The sequence below is a fragment of the Mesoplodon mirus genome (genome assembly GCF_964341445.2).
Source record: "Mesoplodon mirus genome assembly, chromosome: 8".
NCBI classification, from domain to species: domain Eukaryota; kingdom Metazoa; phylum Chordata; class Mammalia; order Artiodactyla; family Ziphiidae; genus Mesoplodon; species Mesoplodon mirus.
The window spans coordinates 60068198-60093799 of record NC_138984.1 but is presented as its reverse complement, the minus strand read 5'-3'; the positions used below and the strand labels follow the sequence as shown (position 1 = coordinate 60093799).

The window sequence follows — 25602 nt, the reverse complement described above, 5'->3', positions numbered from 1 at the left end:
ACCAGTCTTTTAATAAAGTAGGATAATCATAAGAATATGAATAGGATAGAAGAGCAACATCTTTTTAAAATACCTGAAGGATGAAAATGCACAGTCTTGCTGAATGAATATCCAAGAGTCAAGGACACTCTCCAAAGTTCAAATTCAATCTAATTCTTTGGTATCTTTTACGTTAAGGCCAAAAATGAATATTAACCATTTTTATTAACTATGACCCTCATTTTTTAAATACTAAAGCCTGCTAGTGCAAAATGCTTCCAAATATGGTCATATTTATTTTTCAATTTATGCATAAATGTTATGCAGATAAAGTTATAATACGCCTAATAAACTATATAAAACTCTATTATTCTTGCATTGAGTTGTGAACTTACATTCTTAACCACTTAAATTAAGAAACTTTGCAATGTTATCTAATAGCCATGGTAGTAATCATTGGCATAGTCAGTGTAAACTAAACTTTATAGAAGAGGTTTTTGTCCCAATGTAAAAAACCACTGGCCTAAAGAATATAGAAAGCTGGAAAAGACATTCTGAGTTTCTATAAGAACCAAATATCTTGCTCAGAATTCTTATCTGGTTTGGTTTCATCTTCCTGAATTTTTTTTTTTGCCTGTCCTTCAGGTTTAGCTTCCCCTTCATATCTATTTTTCAGATTCTAAGAGTCAAAAAATATTTTTAAAATAGTTATACTATTTTTAATATTTTAAATATAAAATGTTTAAATATTTTAAAATATTTTAAAATATTTTCAGTTCCAGCTTTATCAGTAATCACTGGGGAAGGATAAGAAGTAGATAAGATTAGGTTATTTTCCTTAAGGGATTTACAATATAGGTAAGAATATGAAACTAATGAAAGTAGACACCTCTAAACTGCCTATTGTAGAGCACTGATTATGAATGCAATAGACATTCAGGGAGGGCTAATCAGTGGTTGAGAAGGTTGATATTAAAGAGGGTAAGCATTGAGGTAAGCAGAGAGTATGAAGGGTTTCATAAGCAGAAGTATAAAAGCAGAACATAAAAGAAGGAGAAAAAAATGAATCCTAATTTAAGATTCCGGCATGGTTAGCTAAGCCCAAATGGAGCATCTTCTCAATAATCATGTTCAATTTGGGGAGGGAAGCACCTTCTGTTCCACTCAACCTCCTGTCCCCACCTCAACAATTTTTTATTTTCCTATTTATAAAAATGAGTGTGGTAGAGTTTAGCCAAGAACTAATCATGAAAACACCAAATTGAATCCTAAATATTAACTGCCTTGTTAATCATTTAGAAAATAAAATAAAATAATTTCATACTATGTAGATGTGTCAATTCAAGGGAGAACTTAAATTTTTAAATATTTCAAAAGTTTTACTATTGATTCTGCCACTAACTTGCCATAATACCTTATTTACTGATCCTCAGTTATTTCATCCAGTATTGAATGACACAATCCCTCGGGTTCCCTCTGCTCTAAAATTCTAAGATTCTACTATACACCGTTCCAAATATTAGACAACCTGGCGTGATTTTTAAAATTCTTATATGAGATGTTGAATGATAGCTTTTGAAATAATACTTACATTTTGGCCCACTTATCTAGTTCTTCTTCCAGATATGTTTTAACCATTTTTGGTTGAAGCCCAAGAGAATTTCCCAAGAAATAGATGGCTTCTTCATCCTTATTCACTAAAGATAAATCAACTGAAATAGAAGAAAAGGAAAAAAATACTTATTCAATTAATTAACATTCTTCCATTTGGCATTGTTAATCCACTACAAACAATAAATGTAATTAACTCCAAGAAAGGTGATACATATCTTACGATTCCTCCCAAGGATAACATCAGGTTCTCTGAAAAATAATCTTTTACACTTATATTTTAAAATACAGTTTAAACAGATAGATGCTTTTGTTCAGATCTGTCATATTTATTATGCTCCAAGAGGAAATCTAGATTAACAGCTACTCCCAATCATAAATAGCCAATAGAAAAGAGTTAAAACCAGAATTTTTACAGAAATTATATCAGCCTATCTAGTCATACCAGAAGATTACCAGAATTTAGACAAGTAATAATCCTGGTGTTGTAGATCAGGCAAATTAAAAAAATCTAAATGATTATACATCTGAAGAAGATATAATGAATTTATAGATTTTTGTCCTCTTTGTATGCATATAATATTAATACATATGTAGGCAAAGATTGTTCTCTATATCTACTTTTTATTCAAATAAATCAGAACTTTAGTGATTTGTTTTATAATCCTTCCTTGATTGCAGTAAATGCAATTTCATTAGCAAACCAATCTATATGCTTAAAGTATTTTCTAGAAATGCACAAGTTTATAATTGTGTTCTACTAAGTTTTATCTTAATTCTATGGGAAGAAAGATTAAGCTTCTTGCTGAAATTTGAATCATTTGGTAGTATACTTGTCTTTATTTAGACTACTTAAATCTTTGCAGGCTTTTTAAAAGCATACCATCTAATTCAATCTACTTTTATAGATCCTGTGTCAGTTTTTCATTAGCATTTCTTAAGTCAGAACCAATCAAAGAGGTGTAAGTACTGTTCACACATTTAAATTGGATTAATTAACAGTTCTTTGTCAATCTAGAGAACAAATACTGAAGGATTTAATTTAGAATCCAGAGGTTTTAATTGGTGTACCATGGCTCACATTTCAACTAAGCATTCAAATACATAGTTTAAAGACTAAACACATTCTGTGTGTGTCAGCCCTATCAACAACCCAGGAAGAGGAGGCAACCACCCAGATCTCTGCTCCCACTTTTTTTTTTTGTCTTGTTCTTTCATTGGTGACACTTTTACAGATAAATAAGTATTGGGTTACTTTTACTTAGAAAGTCATTTTTAAAATGTGTTCAGTGTGAAAAAAAGCAGAATTGTAAACTGAATTATCTCATCTCATGCCTCTGCAAAGTGTGGTTCACCATCTTCAACTATTTTCCTTTTACTTGGTTGAGTTTTTTTTGTTGTTGTTTGTTTGTTTGTTTGTTTGTCTCAAAGCACATCAAATGTCACCATGTGAGCATTCAGTTGGCATTATGTAAAGAGGTAGAATAGAGTATCAAGAAAGTGCCTTGGTAATTACCCACAAGAATGAAGAGATAATAACACACCCCTCTCCAACCTAATGCCATCAGATCTTTACAATATGAAAGACAAACAGGACTTTAAGCTGTGGAGGCCTAGGCTTCTCTTCTCTGAAGAATGATAAGAAAATTTCTTATTAAAAGTTGGTACTCTTGGCAGTCATGGGGTTCAGGACATGCTACCTCAAAATATGGCACCTTGGACTTCCCTGGTGGCACAGTGATTAAGAATCTTCCTGCCAATACAGGGGACATGGACCCTGGTCCGGGAAGATCCCACATGCCACAGAGTAATTAAGCCCATGTGCCACAACTACTGAGCCTGTGCTCTAGAGCCCACGAGCCACAACTAGTGAGCCTGTGTGCCACAATTACTGAAGCCCGTGCACCTAGAGCCCACGCTCCAAAACGAGAAGCCACCACAATGAGAAGCCTGTGCACTGCAATGAAGAGTAGCCCTTGCTCACTGCAACTGGAAAAAGCTTGCACGCAGCAACGAAGACCCAATGCAGCCAAAAATAAATAAACTAATTAATTTTTTAGAAAGTATTTTAAAAAAATACAGCACCTTGGCATATTGGATGTTTTAAGCTGAAGGAATTTGAGAAATGGCGAGTGTAGGAAGAACTTTCTGACCTTCACCTAACCAAGTCATAAGATACATCATAAGATAGCTGCCAGCACACCCTGGAAGAAGGCGTGACTAGTATCCATATCAAATCTAGCTCTCCCACCAAAAGCATTGGGCACACACAGTCTGCATAGGGATGCTCCCACCTAAGAACATCCCTTCAAGACCACAGTAGGTAACTGTTTCATGTAAATTCATAGAGGCAAAGTTAAGTGAACTGAAAAGTCAGAAGAACTACCCACAATTGAAAGAACAAGAGGAAGCCATTGAAAAACTAATAAAACATAAATAAACAATTTGCCAAAGAATTCAAAACATTGATAATAAAAATGTTAACTGAATTAGAAAAAAAACAATTGATCTAAACACTGATATTTTAACAAGGAACTAGAAAATATAAAAATGACCCAATCAAAAATAAATAATTCAGTAGCTAAAATAAACACATTAGAAGGAATGAATAACAGACTAAGTGATACAGAAGAATGCAAAAGTGATCTGGAAGACACAATAATGGAAATCACACAGTCGGAACAGCAGACAGAAAAGTAAATTTTTAAAAAAATGAAAGCAATTTAAGAGATATCTAGGATAACATTAAGCATTCCAATATTCACATTATAGGGATTTTAGAACAGAGAAGGGGATCAAAAATGTATTTGAAGAAATTATGGAGATTGGTTCAAGATGGCGGAGTAGAAAGATGTGCTCTCACTCCCTCTTACAAGAACACCAGAATCACAACTAACTGCTGAACAATCATCGACAGGAAGACACTGGAACTCACCAAAAAAGATACCCCACATCCAAAGACAAAGGAGAAGCCATAATGAGACAGTAGGAGGGGCACAATCATGATAAAGTCAAATCCCATAACTGCTGGGTGGGTGACTCACAAACTGGAGAACACTTATACCACAGAAGTCCACCCACTGGAGTGAAGGTTCTGAGCCCCACGTCAGGCTTCCAAATATGGGGGTCTGGCAATGGAAGGAGGAATTCCTAGAGAATCAGACATTGAAGCCTAGTGGGATTTGATTGCAGGACTTTGACAGGACTGGAGGAAACAGAGACTCCACTCCTGGAGGGCACACACAAAGTACTGTGCTCATCGGGACCAAGTGGAAGGAGCAGTGACCCCATAGGAGGCTGAACTAGGCCTACCTACTAGTGTTGGAGGGTCCCCTGCAGAGGCAGGGGGTGGCTGTGTGTCACTGTGAGGACAAGGACACTGGCAGCAGAAGTTCTGGGAAGTAATCCTTGGCATGAGCCCTCCCAGAGTCTTCCATTACCCCCACCAAAGAGCCTGGGTAGTTTCCAATGTTGGGTCGCCTCAGGCCAACCAACCAAGAGGGAGGGAACCCAGCCCCACCCATCAGCAGACAAGTGGATTAAAGTTTTACTGAGCTCTGCCCAACAAAGCAACAACCAGCTCTACCCAGCATCAGTTCCTCCCATCAAGAAACTTGCACAAGCCTCTTAGATAGCCTCATCCACCAGAGAGCAGACAGCAGAAGCAAGAAGGACTACAATCCTGCAGCCTGTGGAACAAAAACCACATTCACAGAAAGATAGACAAGATGAAAAGGCAGAGGGCTCTGTACCAGATGAAGGAACAAGATAAAACCCCAGAAAAACAACTAAATTAAGTGGAGATAGGCAACAACCTTCCAGAAAAAGAATTCAGAAAAACGAGAGTGAAGATGATCCAGGACCTCAGAAAAAGAATGGAGGCAAAGATCGAGAAGATGCAAGAAATATTTAACAAAGACCTAGAAGAATTAAAGAACAAACAAACAGAGATGAACAACACAATAACTGAAATGAAAACTACACTAGAAGGAATCAATAGCAAAATAACTGAGGCAGAAGAATGGATAAGTGACCTGGAAGAAAAAATGGTGGAATTCACTGCTGTGGAACAGAATAAAGAAAAAAGAATGAAAAGAAATGAAGACAGCCTAAGAGACCTCTGGGACAACAATAAGTACAACAACATTCACGTTAAGGGGTCCCAGAAGGAGAAGAGAGAGAGAAAGGACCCGAGAAAATACTTGAAGAGATTATAGTCGAAAACTTCCCTAACATGGGAAAGGAAATAGCCACCCAAGTCCAGGAAGTGCAGAGAGTCCCATACAGGATAAACCCAAGGAGAAACACACCAAGACACATAGTAATCAAATTGACAAAAATTAAAGCCAAAGAAAAATTATTGAAAGCAGCAAGGGAAAAATGGCAAATAACATACAAGGGAACTCCCATAAGGTTAACAGCTGATTTCTCAGCAGAAACGCCAGAAGGGAGTGGCATGATATACTTAAAGTGATGAAAGGGAAGAACCTACAACCAAGATTACTCTACCCAGCAAGGATCTCTTTCAGATTCGATGGAGAAATCAAAAGCTTTACAGACAAGCAAAAGCTAAGAGAATTCAGCACCACCAAACCAGCTCCACAACAAATGCTAGAGAAACTTCTCTAAGTGGGAAACAGAAGACAAAGGGAAACAAAAACAAACCCAAAACAATTAAGAAAATGGTAATAAGAACATACATATGGATAACTACCCTAAATGTGAATGGATTCAATGTTCCAACCAAAAGACACAGGCTTGCTGAATGGAAACAAAAACACGACCCATCTATATGCTGTGTACAGATGACCCACTTCAGACCTAGGGACACATTCAGACTGAAAGTGAGGGGATGGAAAAAGATATTCCATGCAAATGGAAATCAAAAGAAAGCTGGAGTAGCAATACTCATATGAGATAAAATAGACTTTAAAATAAAGAATGTTACGAGAGACAAGGAAGGACACTACATAATGATCAAGGGATCAGTCCAAGAAGAAGATATAACAATTATAAATATATATGCACTCAACATAGGAGCACCTCAATACATAAGGCAACTGCTAACAGCTGTAAAAGAAGAAATTGACAGTAACACAATAATAGTGGGGGACTTTAACACCTCATTTACACCAATGGACAGATCATCCAAACAGAAAATTAATAAGGAAACACAAGCTTTAAATGACACAATAGACCAGATAGATTTAACTGATATTTATAGGACATTCCATCCAAAAACAGCAGATTACACTTTCTTTTCAAGTGCACACAGAACATTCTCCAGGATAGATCACATCTTGGGTCACAAATCAAGCCACAGTAAATTTAAGAAAATTGAAATCATATCAAGCATCTTTTCTGACCACAACGCTAGGAGGTTATAAATGAATTACAGGGAAAAAAGACGTAAAAAAACACAAACACACGCAGGCTAAACAATGTTACTAAATAACCAAGAGATCACTGAAGAAATCAAAGAGGAAATCAAAAAATACCTACAGACAAATGACAATGAAAACACGATCCAAAACCTATGGAATGCAGCAAAAGCAGTTCTAAGAGGGAAGTTTATAGCTATGCAAGCCTACCTCAAGAAACAAGAAAAATCTCAAATAAACAATCTAACATTACACCTAAAGGAACTAGAGAAAAAAGAAGAGACAAAACCCAAAGTAAGCAGAAGGAAAGAAATCATAAAGGTCAGAGCAGAAATAAATGAAATAGAAACAAAGAAAACAATAGCAAAGATCAATAAAACTAAAAGCTGGTTCTTTGAGAAGATAAACAAAATTGACAAACCATTAGCCAGACTCATAAAGAAAAAGAGGGAGAGGACTCAAATCAATAAAATTAGAATTGAAAAAGGAGAAATCACAACTGACACTGCAGAAATACAAACTATTATAAGAGATTACTACAACTAACTCTATGCCAATAAAGTGGACAGCCTGGAAGAAATGGACAAATTCTTAGAAAGGTATAACCTTCCAAGACTGAACCAGGAAGAAACAGAAAATATGAACACACCAATCACAAGTAATGAAATTGAAACTGTGATTAAAAATCTTCCAACAAACAAGAGTCCAGGACCAGATGGCTTCACAGGTGAATTCTATCAAACATTTAGAGAAAAGCTAACACCCATCCTTCTCAAACTCTTCTAAAAATTTGCAGAGGAAGGAACGCTCCCAACCTCATTCTATGAGGCCACCATCACCCTGATACCAAAACCAGACAAAGATACTACAAAAAAGGAAAATACAGACCAATATCACTGATGAATATAGATGCAAAAATCCTCAACAAAATACTAGCAAACAGAGTCCAACAGCACATTAAAAGGATCATACACCATGATCAAGTGGGAGTTATCCCAGGGATGCAAGGATTCTTCAATATATGCAAATCAATCAATGTGATACACCATATTAACAAAGTGAAGAATAAAAACCATATGATCATCTCAATAGATGCAGAAAAATCTTTTGACAAAATTCAACACCCATTTATGATAAAAACTCTCTAGAAAGTGGTCATAGAGGGAACCTACCTCAACATAATAAAGGTCATATACGACAAACCCACAGCAAACATCATTCTCAATGGTGAAAAACTGAAAGCATTTCCTCTAAGATCAGGAACAAGACAAGGATGTCCACTCTCACCACTGTTATTCAACATAGTTTTGGAAGTCCTAGCCATGGCAATCAGAGAAGAAAAAGAAATAAAAGGAATACAGATTGGAAAAGAAGAAGTAAAACTGTCACTGTTTGCAGATGACATGATACTATACATAGAGAATCCTAAAAATGCCACCAGAAAACTACTAGAGATAATCAATGAATTTGGTAAAGTTGCAGGATACAAAATTAATGTACAGAAATCTTTTGCATTCCTATACACTAATGATGAAAAATCTGAAAGAGAAATTAAGGAAACACTCCCATTTACCATTGCAACAAAAAGAATAAAATACCTAGGAATAAATCTACCTAGGGAGACAAAAGACCTGTATGCAGAAAACTATAAGACACTGATGAAAGAAATTAAAGATGAAACCAACAGATAGAGAGATATACTATGTTCTTGGATTGGAAGAATCAATATTGTGAAAAGGACTATACTACCCAAAACAATCTACAGATTCAGTGCAATCCCCATCACATTACCAATGGCATTTTTTTCAGAACTAGAACAAAAAATCTTAAAATTTGTATGGAGACAGAAAAGACCCCGAATAGCTAAAGCAGTCTTGAGGGAAAACAATGGAGCTGGAGGAATCAGACTCCCTGACTTCAGACTATACTACAAAGCTACAGTAATCAAGACAATATGGTACTGGCACAAAGACAGAAATATAGATCAATGGAACAGGATAGAAAGCCCAGACATAAACCCACGCCCCTATGGTTAACTAATCTATGACAAAGGAGGCAAGGATGTACAATGGAGAAAAGACAGTCTCTTCAAGATGTGGATGAATCTAGAGACTGTCATACAGAGTGAAGTAAGTCAGAAAGAGAAAAACAAGTATCATATATTAATGCATACATGTGGAACCTAGAAAAATGGTACAGATGAACCTGTTTGAGGGCAGAAATAGAGACACAGATGTAGAGAACAAACGTTTGTACACAAAGGGGCAAAAGCAGCCGTGGGTGGGGGTGGGGGTGAGATGAGTTGGGCGATTGGGGTTAACATGTATACACTGATGTGTATAAAATGGGTGACTAATAAGAACCTGCTGTATAAAGAAATAAATAAAAGAAAAACAAAAAAGAAATTATGAGTGAGAACTTCTATGGGTTGCAGTAAAAGTAGTTCTAAGTGGGAAGTTTATAGTGATACAGGCCTTCTTCAGGAAATAAGAAAAATCTCAAATAACCTAAACTACCACCTAAAATATTTAGAAAAAAGAAGAAGAAACAAAGCCCAAAGTCAGCAAAAGGAAGGAAATAATAAATAACAGAGAGGAAATAAATAAAATACAGATCAAAAAAAAAATAGAGAAGATCAATGAAACCTAGAGCTTGTTCTTTGAAAAGATAAACAAAATTGATAAACCTTTAGCCAGTCTTACCAAGAAGAAAAAAGAGAAGACCCAAATAAAGAAAATAAGAAATTAAAGAGGATATATAACAACCAATACCACAGAGATACAAAAGCTCATGAGAAGAGTATGAACAGTTATATGCCAACAAATTGGACAACTAGAAGAAATGGACTAATTTCTAGAAACATACAACCTGCCAAGACTGAATCAAGAATAAATAGACAACTTGAAGAGACCAATCACTATTAGTGAAATTGTGTTTGTAATAAACAAACAAACAAACAAACAAAAACTCCCAGCAAACAAAAGTCCAGGGCCGGATGGCTTCACAAGGGAATTCTATCAAACATATAAAGAAGAACTAATACCTATCCTTCTCAAACTATTTCAAAAAACTGAACACCCCCAAATTCACTCTATGAGGCAACAATTACCCCAATATAAAAACTAAAGGGCTTCCCTGGTGGCGCAGTGGTTGAGAGTCTGCCTGCCGATGCGGGGGACACGGGTTTGTGCCCCGGTCTGGGAGGATTCCACATGCCGCGGAGCGGCTGGGCCCGTGAACCATGGCCGCTGGGCCTGTGCATCCGGAGCCTGTGCTACCGCAAAAAAAAAAAAAAACAAAAAACAAAACAACAACAAAAAAAAAAACAACTAAAGAAAACCAGTACAAAAAAAGAAAATTACAGACCAATATCTTTGGTGACTATAGATGCAAAAGCCCTCAACAAAATATTAACAAACTGAATCCAACAATATATAAAAAGGATCATACACCATGACCAAGTTGGATTTATTCCATGGTCACAGGGATGGTTCAGTACTTACAAATCAATTAGTGTGATGCAACACATTAACAATAGGAAGGATAAAATCACCTGATCATCTCAGTAGACGCAGCAAAAACTTTTGACAAAATTCACCATCCGTTCATAATAAAAACTCTCATCATAGTGGATATAGAGGACTATATCTCAACATAGTAAGGCCATTTATGACAGACCCATGGCCAACCTCATACTCAATAATGAGAAGCTGAAAGCCTTTCCTCTAAATTCAGGAACAAGAAAAGGATGTCCATTCTCACCACTTCTATTAAACATAGTATTGAAAATTCTAGCCACAGCAATCTGACATGAAAAAGAAAGAAATGGCAATCAAATTAGAAGGGAAGAGAGAAAATTGTCAGTATTTGCAGATGACATGATACTTTATATATTCTTTTTGTGTTCTCTGAGTGTCTGGAGTTGTTCTGCATTTGTGCCAAGAGAAGCTCCTTGGTTAGGATGTCCATTATTTGCTGGACCTCAGGGTCAGTCTTGACTCATTGGTTCCCATCTTTAAATTGTCAATTGTCATGTCAGTTGTTCTTGATTGTCACACTGATCATTGCTGATAATTGTCTCCTGCTTCCTATAGCTTGAGTCCGAGTCTAGAGTCTTCTGGAATAAATCCATGAGAATGGATGGGCTCCAGGTTAGAACTTATTTCCTATTCATTCAGTGCCAGTGGTCTGACTGTTACACAACTTTGACATCTTGTGGGGTCTATTGGGCAGCTTGTTTAATATTTCCATGTTCATGGCCTGGGGAGAGTTCCCTTTCTGAAAACATTCATTGCATTTATTCTTTCTTCCAAAGTTAAGTCAGGTTTGACCTAAACCAGTCAGTCTTGTTCTTCAGGATATTTTCTGTCTGTTTACAATTTTTTAGCTTATTGAAGATTTGGTGTTCTGCCAGAATATGTATTTTAGAAATGATGCCTTCATATTACTTTTCTTTGAAGTAGGAGATGTCGATTTGGGCATAAGCTTTTATAATTTCTCAGTAGTCCTCTTGCATATCTCCCCATTGGTCTCCAGATATCCCCTTTTTATAAGTCATATTGTATTAAGGTCCACCTTATTGAGTTCATTTTAATCTGATTACATCTACACACTCCATCTCCAAATAAGGTTACTTTCTGTGGTACTAGTGGTTAGGACATTTAAATTTTTAGGGGACACAATTCAACCTATAACATCCTCCTTAAAGGTTCACTTGACTTCAAATGGTCTTAGAACTCAAGAGTTTCACCTTTCTACAAACAGGCCTCACCTCATTTTTCTGGAAGTCTCATCTCTTGACAGAGGTTGTGCTATGATTGCTCTAGAGTTCATGATTCTGGAAATTCATTTGTTTGCTTCTTAGTAATTTCAATGCATCAAAAATGTCCATCACTCTGGACCTTATTTGCTTATTCTTTTAGTTCCTTTATATGTTTTCAAACCTACCCCAGGAACCAGTTTCATTTTTGCTTCTTAAATATGAATCAAAATTTCAACATCACTTCAGATTCAAAGTTTTCCCCATCCCCAGCTCAGGGTTGACCTAATTCAGAAAATTATAGTTTGGAACAGAGGAATATGTCTATTGTAGTTTGTTCTTCTTGTTCCTCACTGCTGCTGCTTTTAATTCCTTCAATGAAGTGAGAAAATAAAGATAAGAAAACTGTAATCTGGCTTTAGTGCCTTTATATTAGTAGATCTTTCCTTTATGGGTTACATTTCAGTACTTTTTTCTTTAGCAGTCCCTCCTCATTGGAGACTTCCCACATCCAGTTGCCTAAAGTAGTGAATGCACACTTCTGCTGATGTCTTTTGATCCTATCTGTTACCACTGCCTGCCACCTCTTACAGTATATTTCTAGACCCTTTCTGCTGTAGTTAAAATAACCCAATGAATAGCCCTCTCAGGTCAGGTGCTTTTGGAGTGATTTAAATTCTGCTACATTTCACTAGGTTCAGGTAACTGAAAGGAAACATGCCCCCCTTAATATATTAATTATTGTCATGCTAATGAAGCTATTTAAAATTTTGAGTTGTAAGTATTTTAGAGTCTTTGAGTAGAGTTTTATGTCTTCAACATATATAAATTTCCTACTCTAATGCTTTCCACAAAAAGAGCACTCAGTGTGTTTGGAGCATCCAACTAATATTATCAAAGTTGTCCAAACATGATCCTAATTGCAAATATGTTGTTAGATACCAGTACCAGATATTCTTCTGTTTTTGAAAGAGGTAATCATTTTAAAATTATAAATATATGGGTATAGTACTTTTTAAACTAGTTATGATAATCTATTCATGAAATGTTAATTTTTAAAAATAATATATATATCCTCATGATCTTTATATATTTCATTTGAATTTATGTACTAGTCTATCACATCAGGAGCTTTAAAAAAAATATGGTGCCTGGGCTTGACTCAAAGATTACAATTTAATTGGTCTGGGGAATTCCCAGTGGTCCAGTGGTTAAGACTCCACGTGTCCACTGCAGGGGGCATGGGTTCAGTCCCTAGTTGGGGAACTAAGATCCTGCAAGCTGCGTGCTGCAGCCAAAAAAAAAATTGGTCTGGTGTGAGATGTAGGTATAGGCATGTTATTAAAATTTGTCCAACTAATTCCTTATATAGTTATTTCAGAAGGTCTGGGACTAATCTTCTTATTCAAAACAAAACAAAACAAAGCAAAACAAAAGCATGTGGCTTCCAAGTGAAACTGAGGGTAGTCATCAGTTAGATCCATTAAATGATAACTTGCTTAATGAATAATAAGCTGTAATCTGCCTTCACTGATTAAGTTGGCTGTCATTTTTTTTTTTACAAACACTTGCATATCCTCTAAGCAGCATGTAACCTAAACAATAAGATGTTTGCCCAAGTCGTTTTTTCAGGAACTTGGAGTCAACTCAGTCCAGTTTGAGCTCAAACCAGTTAAGAAAGGTTGAGACCACTGACCACTGGACCTGTGCCAGCATCTGATGGTGAGCTTTTGATGTCAGAGGGCAAAAAAGTCCACCCTCAGAACATCTGAGGTCACCATTTTGTGAACATGTGTCCCATGAAGAAGCATGTAGCTCAGTTGTGCTGCCACAGAATTACAATTACCTCACCTTTTTATCTCCAGTCACCTTTCTCCACAACCCCCATGCCCCAGACTACCCTGCTTCTTTATCCCATAAATATCTAAAGCCCTTCACCTCCAGGGAGGAGGATTTGAGATTTGTTTTCCTGTCTCCTTGCTTGACTGCCTTATGAATAACCCTTTTCTTGCTGCAAATCTTGGCATCTCAGTGTTTGTCTTGATGCAGATGAACCTGGTTTGGTAACACAAGCATAAAAATGATATGTTACATTCAGTCTTCCTTGCAGAGAGATGGGGTCATGGCATGGTGGGTAGGTGGATATGTAATAAGCCTACTTCTGGGAACCTTCTTCAAGGGAGAACACACACACATTCTTCTTTGACCCTACCTGCTCCTACTGCTTGAAACACAGTTACCAACTTCTTGGACTCCGAGGTGAAGGCTCAAAGGGCAGAGCAACAAGAAAGAAAAAAAAAAAAAAACACCTGGGTTCTCTTTAAACAGTTTCCGAGTAAGTTATTTAAGTAACTAGTTACCACTAGTTACTTAAATCAGAAAGTTTGGCTGACACTATGTTTCTCCTACTTAATAGTTTATCCAATGGCTAATGATTCAGGCTTATTCAATGAGTCTTCCAAATATCTCTTAAGTCTCTTCCCTTTTTTCCCTTCCAATGCATTTACTTGGATTTTCACAATCCCTTTTGGATTTCTGCAAAGATATTCTAAATCATTTCTTTAATTCTATTTTCACCCTCTTCAGTATGATTCTACACTGTTGATGAAATGATATCTATAACATGAATATACTATTTTGTTGTCACAAGCTTATTTTTCACAGCTATGTATAAACTCAGCATAAATTTCAAACACTACAAAGTATTAATAGTTAAATTTTTTTGAATAATTTAGTTTATTGCCAGTTACCCACACCCACCTATTTTCTATTTATACTATTATAGCGATTACCCTCTTATCCTATTTACCCTATTGTATATATACTATTTACTGTTTACCCACACCCACCTATTTACATAGTATCTTTTGATCATGTCTGTAACTTTGCTTTATCTTGCTTGTGTCTTTGCACATGCTCTTCCCTCTGAGGGATAAGATCTAATTGGCTGCCTCCCCAACTAGGGTCTGCCTAGATGACACCCACTCAGACAGAGAAATAAGACAGTCCCTACTCTCAGGGAGCAGATAGAGTAATACAAAAGAAAAGAGAAGGATACAAATAAGTCCATTAAATTATAGAATACAACTGCCATGAGAAGTTCAAAATGTCTAGAAAATTTAGTTTTTAAGTAAGAGATACTCCATTGTTTTTCTTATGGATATTATTTAAGTCATTATTAAAATCACAGTCATAAATAGATGTCTTTTATAGCTGGATAAAGCCTTTATTTAACACAACATTAGCTATCATTAAATAAAGGATTCTAGTTTATGTTGAAAAGCACACTTTCCTTTATTTCGTTTACTGATACCTCATACTTGTCACTGTCTTCAGAGACTAACAGTAGTTGTACTGAAGAGGCTTTGTTATGTTATATAGAATCCCTGGATACAAACTCAAGCATGATAGTTTTCTATGTCAGTTTTATCTAACCAAGGCTAAATATCACGGAGTCAGACTAATAGTAGATCTTGTTTGGATAGCTTAAATTTAACTTACTAAAGATGGTTGGCAGGGCAAACTTAAACAGCCACCAGGCTTATCTTCACCTCTGTATCCTTAAGGCTCACTTTCACACTTTATTCTTACCTCTGCTCAGGTGTCATCTCATCAGTGTTTCCTTCCCAGACCACGCTGAGTAAAATGACACTCCTCCCACCCTCCTGGCCCTTAGAACACTACCAGATAGAGTACACATTACATTGTTTGTAATTTTGTTTATTATCTGTCTCCTCATACTTGAATAAAAGTTCAGGAAAGTGACAACTTTGCTCTTTAGTTCACTGATAAACTGTTTTGAGAATAATGTTTTGAACAGGTAAAGTGCTTAATAAATATTTGTTGAAAGGATGAACCTTCAGAGAGTAAGGAACTCCTAGAGTGAGAATAATGAGAATAGAAGTTAATTAATCCAACTCTCTATGACACCTGTCCGAAGAGACCAAGTACAGATGACTGGGCTCTCCTCAGAGTCTCTGATTTAGTAATTCTGGGGTGGTACCCAAGAAATTGATAGTTCTGGTAAATTCCCTGGTGATCCTCATGTGCTGGTCAGGAGACCACACACTTTGACAATAACTAATTTAGAAAAACTCTTGGGGTTAATGAAGTAAATTTTTGTATCATTCAAAACTGTATTTTTTTAACAAATGAATTGTTTAAATTTTTATTGAATCAATTCATCTTCTTTCCCCTTATATTTCTTTAAGAATCAGCAATAACTTAACCAAGATTGTGATTTTTAAGTTATTTTCTATTTATACAAATGTGATATTTATAATCAGGATACTAGAGTCAACTCTTAAGTATAATGAAGTGATTATATGTACATTACTATCTTTATCTTAGTTCTGATTAAATTATCTCAAAGCTTAGTAGAAGAGTCCTGTGTTGATCTGCCTCCCAGGACATACCCTGTGAGTTTTGTTAGTTGTTTATACTACAAATCCATTGAGCTGGGAATGGGAGAGTTGGATTAGAAAGTAAGTTGCAAGGCATGAGGGGGAATGTGTAAAGGTAACTAATAAATATTTGTTGAATGTAAGTGACTCAACATGAGGATGAGAGTTATGTTAGTTAATGAGGCTTAAGTTCAGTAACAGAAAAAGTGATAAATTCAAAATAGCATTTTAACTTTCTGTGTACCCATTCATTTTAATAGGTTTTATACCTGAAAATCCAGAGTTGGGTCCTACGTCAAATTCCTAATGGTAGTACACAGAAGAAAGACATCTTAAGAGAAGAAAGACAGACAAAGAAATCAAACCCTAATGTATCACCTCCAGTGTTGAGGAAGTAGCCATTGTTCATAGATGGGTGTCTAGATGTGGCCATTGGTTAGCATTATTTCCCAAGAAATCTCGGCCCAGGCTGCAGCTACTATGTACCACTGGCCATTTTCTCTCCTCAGTTCTTCCTTCTCTCTGATACCATCATCTTCCCTCACTGGAAAGGTCTTGTTAGTGTATTTATTTGCTTACTTTGTTGTGTCTGTTTTTCTTATCACTCATGAAAAGGAATAAAATATTTTTTTTAAATCATGGGGAAATTACAGCTTTCAATAAATGGCAGAAAGTTCTAGAGCCTTGATTCCCAATTTATAGTTTTGTTGTGTGCTGAGAAGGCAATCTTAAACTCTGTGGCACTCCAGGGTTCTGCTGTCACACCTGAACTAGGGGCTTATCAAAGCCCCAGGCAGCCCAGAGGCTGGAGAGCACACAGGGGCAGGGTCAGCAGAGCTAACTTGTCTTAAGTGGGTCCTGGGAGTTTTTGAGGACTTCCACACTGTGTTCTGTATGTTACGAGGCCCCTTCCTTCCCATCACTGATAGAATATTCCTAGATTTAATTTCATCGTATTTCACACATTAATATTTCTTTTTATTCCTTAAGTTTCAAATTAAAATGCCCTTGCATTTTAGATTCCAGAAAGACATAGAAGATTTTTTCCTGTGATCCCAGATCACTTCACTTACAACCCCATTTTATCTGGTCTCATCAATGTCTTCCTCAATTGATAGTAAGCAACTTTAAATTGGATACTAGGCTTCCTTTTATTTTACACTTCCATAATTTTACAAGGTGCCATCCTATGTTACATAATAAAATATAAGCAAAATATGACAGTTATGTGACCGAATCTCATCTTAAAATCATATTAGCTAATGCTCTTGGATTATGAGTATCCAAAATTGTACCTGCCACAGTTAATCTGAAGAAAAAAGGAAATTAGACTGAATTATTAAGTATGTGAAATCCATTTTGGTGGATCAGTTCTATTCAACTTGTAAACGTTTTCATCGATGGAAAATGGAGCTAAGCCAAATATGAAAAATTGTTTCATTTTTCTTACCTGTGCTACCTATTTTTTTCTAAACAGAACATCCTCCAAAACAAGAACAAAGTCAGTTTACTGTATTAATTTTTTGAAATGCAATATGCATTTATTAGGCATTGATTTTATTTATTTAATTATTTTTTTGTAAGTCATACATGCTGCAACACACAAAGGCTACTTATGTAACATCCTTCCTAATATATCCAAGCCCCAAAATAATATTCTCTCTTAGACAAATATGTTATCATGAACTAGGTGCCACAAAACAAGAGGTATTCTAATACTGTATTGAAAAAGAATCGTTTTGAGCTCTGAGTGCTTGAGAGAACAAGTAAATGCATCTGCTACAATTTTCAATCAGTAACTCTATTGTTCAGAGAACTAGATGACAATATAAGAACGCTGTATTTTCTTCAGAAGAGGAGAGGAAACACATAGAATCTGAGACTAAGGTAGGCCGACAGGTTGAATTAATACCACCAGGAGCCTGCTGTTTTGCAGACACAATTGCAATGGCTCTATTATGTAACAGAACAATGATTTTCAAAGATTTATGATGAACACATGCAGTAGCAAATATGTTAATAAATTGATTAAGAAAAGTAAAACCCTTTCCAGTGTTCTTACTTGGAGGCAGATCCTGCATTTTGGGAATATAAAAACACTCCCTGAAGTGCCTCAGCTTATCTTCCTCATCGAGGCGGAGGGCAACCCTCTCATCTGTTGGGTGACATCTAAGTTCAGATGCGATGCGTTGGACTGTGTCAGCTGGTAACTCAAGAGGTGAAGGGTCCATTATAAGTTCTCCTCTAAAAATTAATTTGAAAAAAGTTAAAACGAATCTAGCCACCATCATTTTTTTTTTTTTTGGTAGAAGATTAGCTTTTAGGTAAAACACCTTTGGTTTTAACTAAGCTTCTCATCTTCCCAACCTTACAAATAATATAATTAACAATCAGCATTAAACCCCATGCCTGAGTTTTTCTCATGCACATAATAATGAAAATAATAGTAACTTAGGGAGGCTGAAAGGACTGAATTAGGTAATGGTGCTCAAGACAAAGTAAGCTCTCAATAAGTGTTAGCTCTTTCCATTCTTATTTTCTGAGAAGTTGTCCAAATTAATGATATTCAAACATATATAATGTCAGCACTTTTTCCTTTAGGTGTCTTACTAGGAGGAGGTAACAGTAAAGATGCTTTTGTGAAAAGTATAAAAGAGCAGTGCCCCAACTACCTTATCCTCCTTCTCCCTAGCCCACCTCCACTCTCCCCTCCCCAGTGATTCTTGGATTATAGTTCTAAAAATATGAACATATATACAATAAAACCTTAATAAATTCTTTATTGTAAATAAAAACAATATTGATGAAAAAGTATTTAAACACCTTAAATAATGTTAGTAATTTTTGCCATATAAAGACCAAAGAGATCTACCTGCTGCTGCTAATGAGAAACTTCTCTTTCACAGTCATACAGAACATCTTTTTTTTTTTTTTTTTTTTTTTTTTTGCATTACGCGGGCCTCTCACTGTTGTGGCCTCTCCCGCTGCGGAGCACAGGCTCCGGACGCTCAGGCTCAGCGGCCATGGCTCACGGGCCCAGCCACTCTGCGGTATGTGGGATCTTCCCAGACCGGGGCACGAACCCGCGTCCCCTGCATCGGCAGGCGGACTCTCAACTACTGCACCACCAGGAAGCCCATACAGAGCATTTTTGAACAAAGTAGGACCCTGTGGTATTTCTTGAAACCACATCCTGCTTCCTTTAGTCATCATCTAACACTTCCCACCTTTTTGGAAAGAAAACTTAAATTTTGGAAAGGGATAAATGACAATGGAGATTTATATTTATTTTTTATTTTTTATATTTGTATTTATTTCCCAAAGTTTTAGTTTTTTGAAATTAAGCAAGAATAGGAGAGGCTTCCTGTTTAAGATGGCAGCGCAGGAAGATACTGAACTCACTTGACCCCACAGACACACTGAGTCTACAACTACATATGAAGCAGTTTCCTCTGAAAAAACCTAAAGGCTGGCTGAGCATCAACTACACATCAGGAGAACGAGGAGAAAACCACACTGAAGTGAGTAGAAGAGGCTAGGACACAATCTAGCCTTAACACCCTCTTGCCTGTGTGGTGACCCACAATCTGGAGGGAATCAAAACCTGGAGCTTCTCCCTGAGAAGCAAAGGATTCAAACCCCACATCAGATACCTCAAGTTTTAAGACATGCATTTAAGAGACAAGCCCCCAAAACAGAAAATTTGGAAAGTCAATAGGGCTGGAGTCCCAAGACTCACAAAAGAGTAGGGACCTGAGTAATAGCTCTTAATGAGCTTATGTGCTCAGACTCACCTGTCCCAGGGGCCAGCTCAGAGGCAGCCAATTGTGCTTAGACTTACAGTCAAGGAGGCTCACCTTCTTATATTAAAACTCTGGCCTGAGAGGTGGGCATCTAATTTAACACACACATCTAAGAACCTTTTGGAACCTGGTGGGTGTCAAGAAATTTTCTCAGGCTAGCTTTACTTACATACTTGTACTACTGTCGACACCACATATACAGTCTTCCATTTATTTACTCTTTTAACAAATATTTATTGAACAACTGCAGTGTAGCTCCAAACACTAGTAGAACAGCAGTATCTAAGAGAGTATATAAATAGTGACTTTTGTTGAGTTCACTTTTTAGTGGAGGAAGGGAAACATAATTAAATAAAATAATGTAACTTCAGATAGTTTCAAGAGCTGTGAATAGAGAGAGCAGAGAATGGGATAGAGAGTCATTGGGGCATAGAACTGTGACCTTAGAGGGGTGGGTCAAGTGCATCTCTCTGAGGCAGGGATATAGGAGCATTTCTGAATCATGTTACAAAGTTAGGCATGTGAAGATCTGAACCTGGAGGAAGATGACAGAAAGTACAAAGGTCCTGAGGTGGAGATGGGTTTGGGCTGTTCAACTAATGCAGTCATGGAATCAAGGAGAAGGGAAGACTATAAGGTAAGAGAAGCAGAGGCAAAAGTTTATCATAAAGAACTTTGAAAGCCAGAAAGGAGTTTGGCTGTTTTTCTATTTAATTGGAAATCACTGTAGAGTCTTGAGTAGAAGAGTGATATGATGTTACTTTACATTAAATAAAAGTCATTTTTTCTGCTTTCTGATGAATTATAAGAGTGAAAAAAAGAGAGGCAAATTAAGGCTACTTTAGTAGTTCAGGGAAAAAATGATAGTAGACTAAATGTGGTGAGGGGAAAAGTAGAAATGTGTGGATTTATGACATATTTTGGAGAAAAAAGTAGATAAATTATTTCTGGTGAGAAGAAGAAAGGGAGTGACTTTTAGCTTTGGGATATGAGCAAATATGTTCAAAGTGGTGAAATAAGAAATATCTAGGAAAGAAGAATTTTGAGGAGGAAAATCAGAGTTCTGTTTAGGACATGTTAAGTTTGAGGTGAGTATTAAACATCCAGGTAGAAATATCAAGCTGGGGATTGAATGTTTGAGTCTGTAGCTCATGAGAAAATTGCATCACAAGGTAGAAGTTTGATATTTTTCAACTCATAGACTGTACATAAAGTCTAAACTCTTAGGGACCAACTGAAACTAACAGAGATGAGGTTCTAGAATCTCAGTTCAGTCATCTTTCTTCTACCCCTCACCTCTCCTCCCACCCCAACCAACACACACAGTGTTAAGCAATTAAGAGTTGTATATCTGAGTGTTTTACAATAGACATACTTCCTGTATTCTGCACTTAAATTCTCCTGCTTATTTATTTGACCTCTTCCTTTTTCAATGGCCAATTGTCTCCCCTGATGAGCCATTCTTTATATTCCCAGATAAGGTTACTGAGCTTTATCTGAGTATGTTTTTTAGCTTTTTTTAGTTAATAGTTTCCAGTTGCTCCGATTCATGCTTTTGTACGAATGTCAAAGCTTTTGATATTGATGTTGATGGTTCTTTTAATACCTGACCAAACTAAATTATTTGTCCGCTTCATGAAATTTTCTCTCTCTGTGATTTTTCTGTCCCTTTGCTTAAAATGTTATACTTTCCCTTTTACATATTCAGATCCTAGTCACCCTTCAAGCCCTAGCTCAAATACTTTTGTTTTTCATGAGGCTTGTCATGTTATCTGAGCTAAAAGTAGTCTTTTCTTCTGGACACCTAATAACACCTATGAGCATACCTCTTATGATAATATATTCTGCTAGGTACTATAGTTATTTAGATACGTATGTGTGTGGGAAATACCAAACATGCTTACCATGCCTACAAACTTGATTTTATCTGGGTCTCTACCTATAGTTTTCTGAAGAAGGAACCTGCCTTTTTTTTTTTTTTTTTTTTTTGCGGTACGCGGGCCTCCCACTGCTGTGGCCTCTCCCGTTGCGGAGCACAGGCTCCGGACGCGCAGGCTCAGCGGCCATGGCTCACGGGCCCAGCCGCTCCATGGCATGTGGGATCTTCCCGGACCGGGACACGAACCCATGTCCCCTGCATCAGCAGGCGGACTCTCAACCACTGCGCCACCAGGGAAGCCCAGGAACCTGCCTTTTAAATAGCAATGATTGTGTCTCCACTGCTTGACATTATCAATTGCCTGGTCACAGTAAGTAGATCAGACCTTTGCTAGACACTCGACCCACTAAAGACAATGCACTGTTTTGTTTTCTTCCAATTCTTCCAAGAATCTGAGCTGTGAGATATAGCTATTTATTCAGTTAGAAACAGAAGCAAAAATTTAAACGAGTCAAGACAGGAGCAATAAAATGGTAGGGTCTAGAAGGAGTATTGTCATGAGTGACTCATTTTTCGGACTCAGACCAAACCACTGATTGTTAAAACATGAAGTGATTCCAACAGCAAGTAAGAATCACTTAGTTACATGATGGCAAGAGATAAAACAGCTATGCCTCCTGAAAAGGTGACAAGACAAGCCAGTCAGGAGAGTCATTGAATCTTTTTGTGCAATAAACTATGTGCAAGGCCTGGGAGGCTGCCTGCTTGACTGTTCCAAGAATCCCATAAGCTGTTTTACTGTCTATCAAGTGTGTCTTTACTATAAACCCATTACTTATGGTAGCTTGATTGAGTTGCTATTGAACTGTATTCTACCTGGGCACCTGAATCTTGTTTAATTTATCTTTGTAGCCAACCCATTCCTGAGCAGTGCCTTTTAGATAGAGTGTTCCCCCCCAAATGGCAATTGAATAAGATTCACAAAATAGCTTGGTGAATTGTTTGACAGGATTAATGACTTGTTACTAGAGGAATACCTTCCTCATTCCAACCACAGAGGAAATAATAAAGGAACATTTTCAATGGGATTCAGAATCAAGAGACCTTGCCTTACATTTGAGACTTCCTTTGGAGAGTCAGCACTTTCAGAGTTCATCAGGGTTGACTCTAAACTCTAACTGGGTTATCTAAATCAATACACAAATTAATTTTCTATCATATTAGCAATAAAATTCAACTTCATTTAAAAAAATATTTGTATTAACTCATTAGCCTCTTTATATTTATGATTTATATTTATATTTATATTTATATTTCTTATTTAATCCCTGTAACAATTCTGAGGGATCAGAGTCATTTTCCCCTATTTTGAGACCAAACTCTGGAATCAATAGAGTAGAAACAAAAATGAAAGAGAAGGATAATAGAGCTCACAATCTGGGACTGCACTTGCCTGAGGAGCTGAGTCAAATTGTGCTTGTCTTTGACAGGGCATGTGGGTGGAATGTGCAGAGAAGAATTCCTGACCCAAGACTTGAACCTCTCACTTCTTTTTCTTTCAATCTTGTTTCCTGATTTTCCTTTCAATGTTTCTTTGGTTCATTCCCTTTCTCTCCCTTTATTTCTTTTTTCAGCCCTGTACTCAGTCTGCAAAGCACCACAGGCTATAAATCCATCTACTCTTTTTACTCCTTTCAGTCCCAGCCAGGCAAAGGTTAAAGTGCTGGTCCTACTTCTGGGCTTGTCATAGCCCAGGTGTCAAAAGCTCACCTGCACTGACAGTAAGATACCTGCTGGTAAAATAGTCTTTCCAGAAGAGCAAACTGGGTACCACCCTTCCAACAGGCACAGCTCCCAACAGAAGTAAATAAAATCCTCAGTGCCCATGATAACACAGTGCCCTTACTCCAAGAAAGCAGTTTATTAACTCATAACAATTCCTGCTAAATTCTGCACTCACCCCGCCACAAAGACAATTAGTGCTTAATAAACTGTAATTTTATGCCTTGTTTAGGTTTACCATTTGCAGGTAAATTGACATGCTCTGATATTGAAATAAAGAAATTCAACCCAAGTTTTAAAAAATTCCAAATTTTATACTTCACGTATGTAGTGTTAATTTTATTTTAAAAGTGGACATGTACACATATGGTCTTAGGTGAGTCACCTAACATTTCTCTGCTGCAATGTTATGTAAAACTATCTTAAATTCTACTTCAGAAGATCATGGTTAGGATCAAATAAAATTATTTAAGTAAATTCCTTTCTAAAGAGATAAAAGATAGTCTCATAATATGTTTTCATATTAATACCTTGTGATGGAAATTGCCATTTTACTGTCAGTTTAGCTTTTGAAATTTTGTAAATTGTGTTTTCAATTTTATTTAGACAGCTAAAACTTTAAAGCTGAAACTCTTATAATCATAAAAACTTTTTTATGGAATTATGGAATTCAGGATCTCCTAGTTGCCCACAGGTCTAAGGTTAAATAGTTAAGTAAATGACAATGAGTACCCAGTAGTTAATCTTTACACAGTTTCAGATTTCATGCCTGAAGTGAGCAAATTATTCACTTGAGTCCAAAGATTAGAACCTGGTAAAGCAAATTATGAAGAAAGTATGTAGCTTTTCACTGAGAAAGAAAGTATTACTTAATATATGTGCATAGAACAGTGTTCTTTAAATATATCATTGTTTGAGGAATGAGTGACATCACTGACATAGCTGCATACTTCATATCTAAGCTTATATGAATTATATGCTGAGTTTCACATTAATAAGTTCAATGCATTTGCTCCAATATTACTACCTAAAAAACACCCCTCCGTCCTCAAAGTAAAAGCAGGAAAGAAAAAAGAAACTCTTTTAGCTATATAGAAAAAATGTGTATCAACCTTCCATTCTTAGGCAAACATTTCACAGAGTGAAAGGGGAAGAAATCTTACTCAAGAAATAGACATTTTCACTTCTCTAAACAAAAATTGAATATGACTAACAGCACCAAAGACAACTAGAATTACCAGAAAACAAAGGACCTAAAGCTTATTTAATAATCTGAATTTTTATCAAATCTTACCATTTAAACTCAAGTACCAAGATTAATTTATTCAACTATAACTACCTTTTAGTAGATGAATTGCAGTATACTATTGACATCAATTCTTTTTTTACTATATTGGTAAAAATCTCTTCATTTAACTCACAAATTTAAAGGTGAGAACACTTTTAGGGTGTTGCACCGTTTTTATGAAAATAATTTGGAGGAGAAAAAGAGAAGAAACTGGCAGAAGAAACCTCTAAAGCATTACGACAAGAATTCTAGCAGAATATCCCTTCAGAAAAATCACTGAATGTATATTTGTGTACAGAGTATATATATCACTGTCTCAGGGCTTACCAGCTAGGATTCCAGTGGGGTCCACAGCTCCCAGTGTTTCTCCTTCAACAAAAAAAACCTCTCAAGAGTTCCTTACAAATTTATAGGCCGGACTTCTGGGTGAGAAATTGAAAGCACTTCTGCTCAGACTCCACCCTTCGGGGAATCTGTGAGCTAACTTTCCTTCTTCCCACTCTGTGTATGCTGATTGTAAATCTCAAGTCACTGACAAACATCTAAACAAAATGCTGCTCCTGGTCTCTATTTCAAACACTAGGGGCTCTGCTTAGGGCAATTCCCTAAGGAGCTCTGACCTTTACACTTAGGTAAACACTTCTTTGTCCTCCAACTAAGACCTTTGAGAATGTGAGCTATATCCTATAATAATCCTATAGAGTAAATAGATTATCC

General features: G+C 36.5%; 1 protein-coding gene across 1 annotated transcript in view; it reads right to left on the bottom strand.

The window, feature by feature from the left end:
• KYNU (kynureninase) overlaps positions 1 to 25401 on the bottom strand; it is a 100317-nt gene extending 74916 nt beyond the window's left edge. Inside the window, 3 exon segments of the mRNA XM_082629799.1 lie at positions 1571 to 1691; positions 18196 to 18377; positions 25213 to 25401. Of these exon segments, the coding sequence (XP_082485925.1) occupies positions 1571 to 1691; positions 18196 to 18364 (290 nt within the window). The 5' untranslated portion in view covers positions 18365 to 18377; positions 25213 to 25401.
• Between the last annotated feature and the right edge of the window lie 201 nt (positions 25402 to 25602).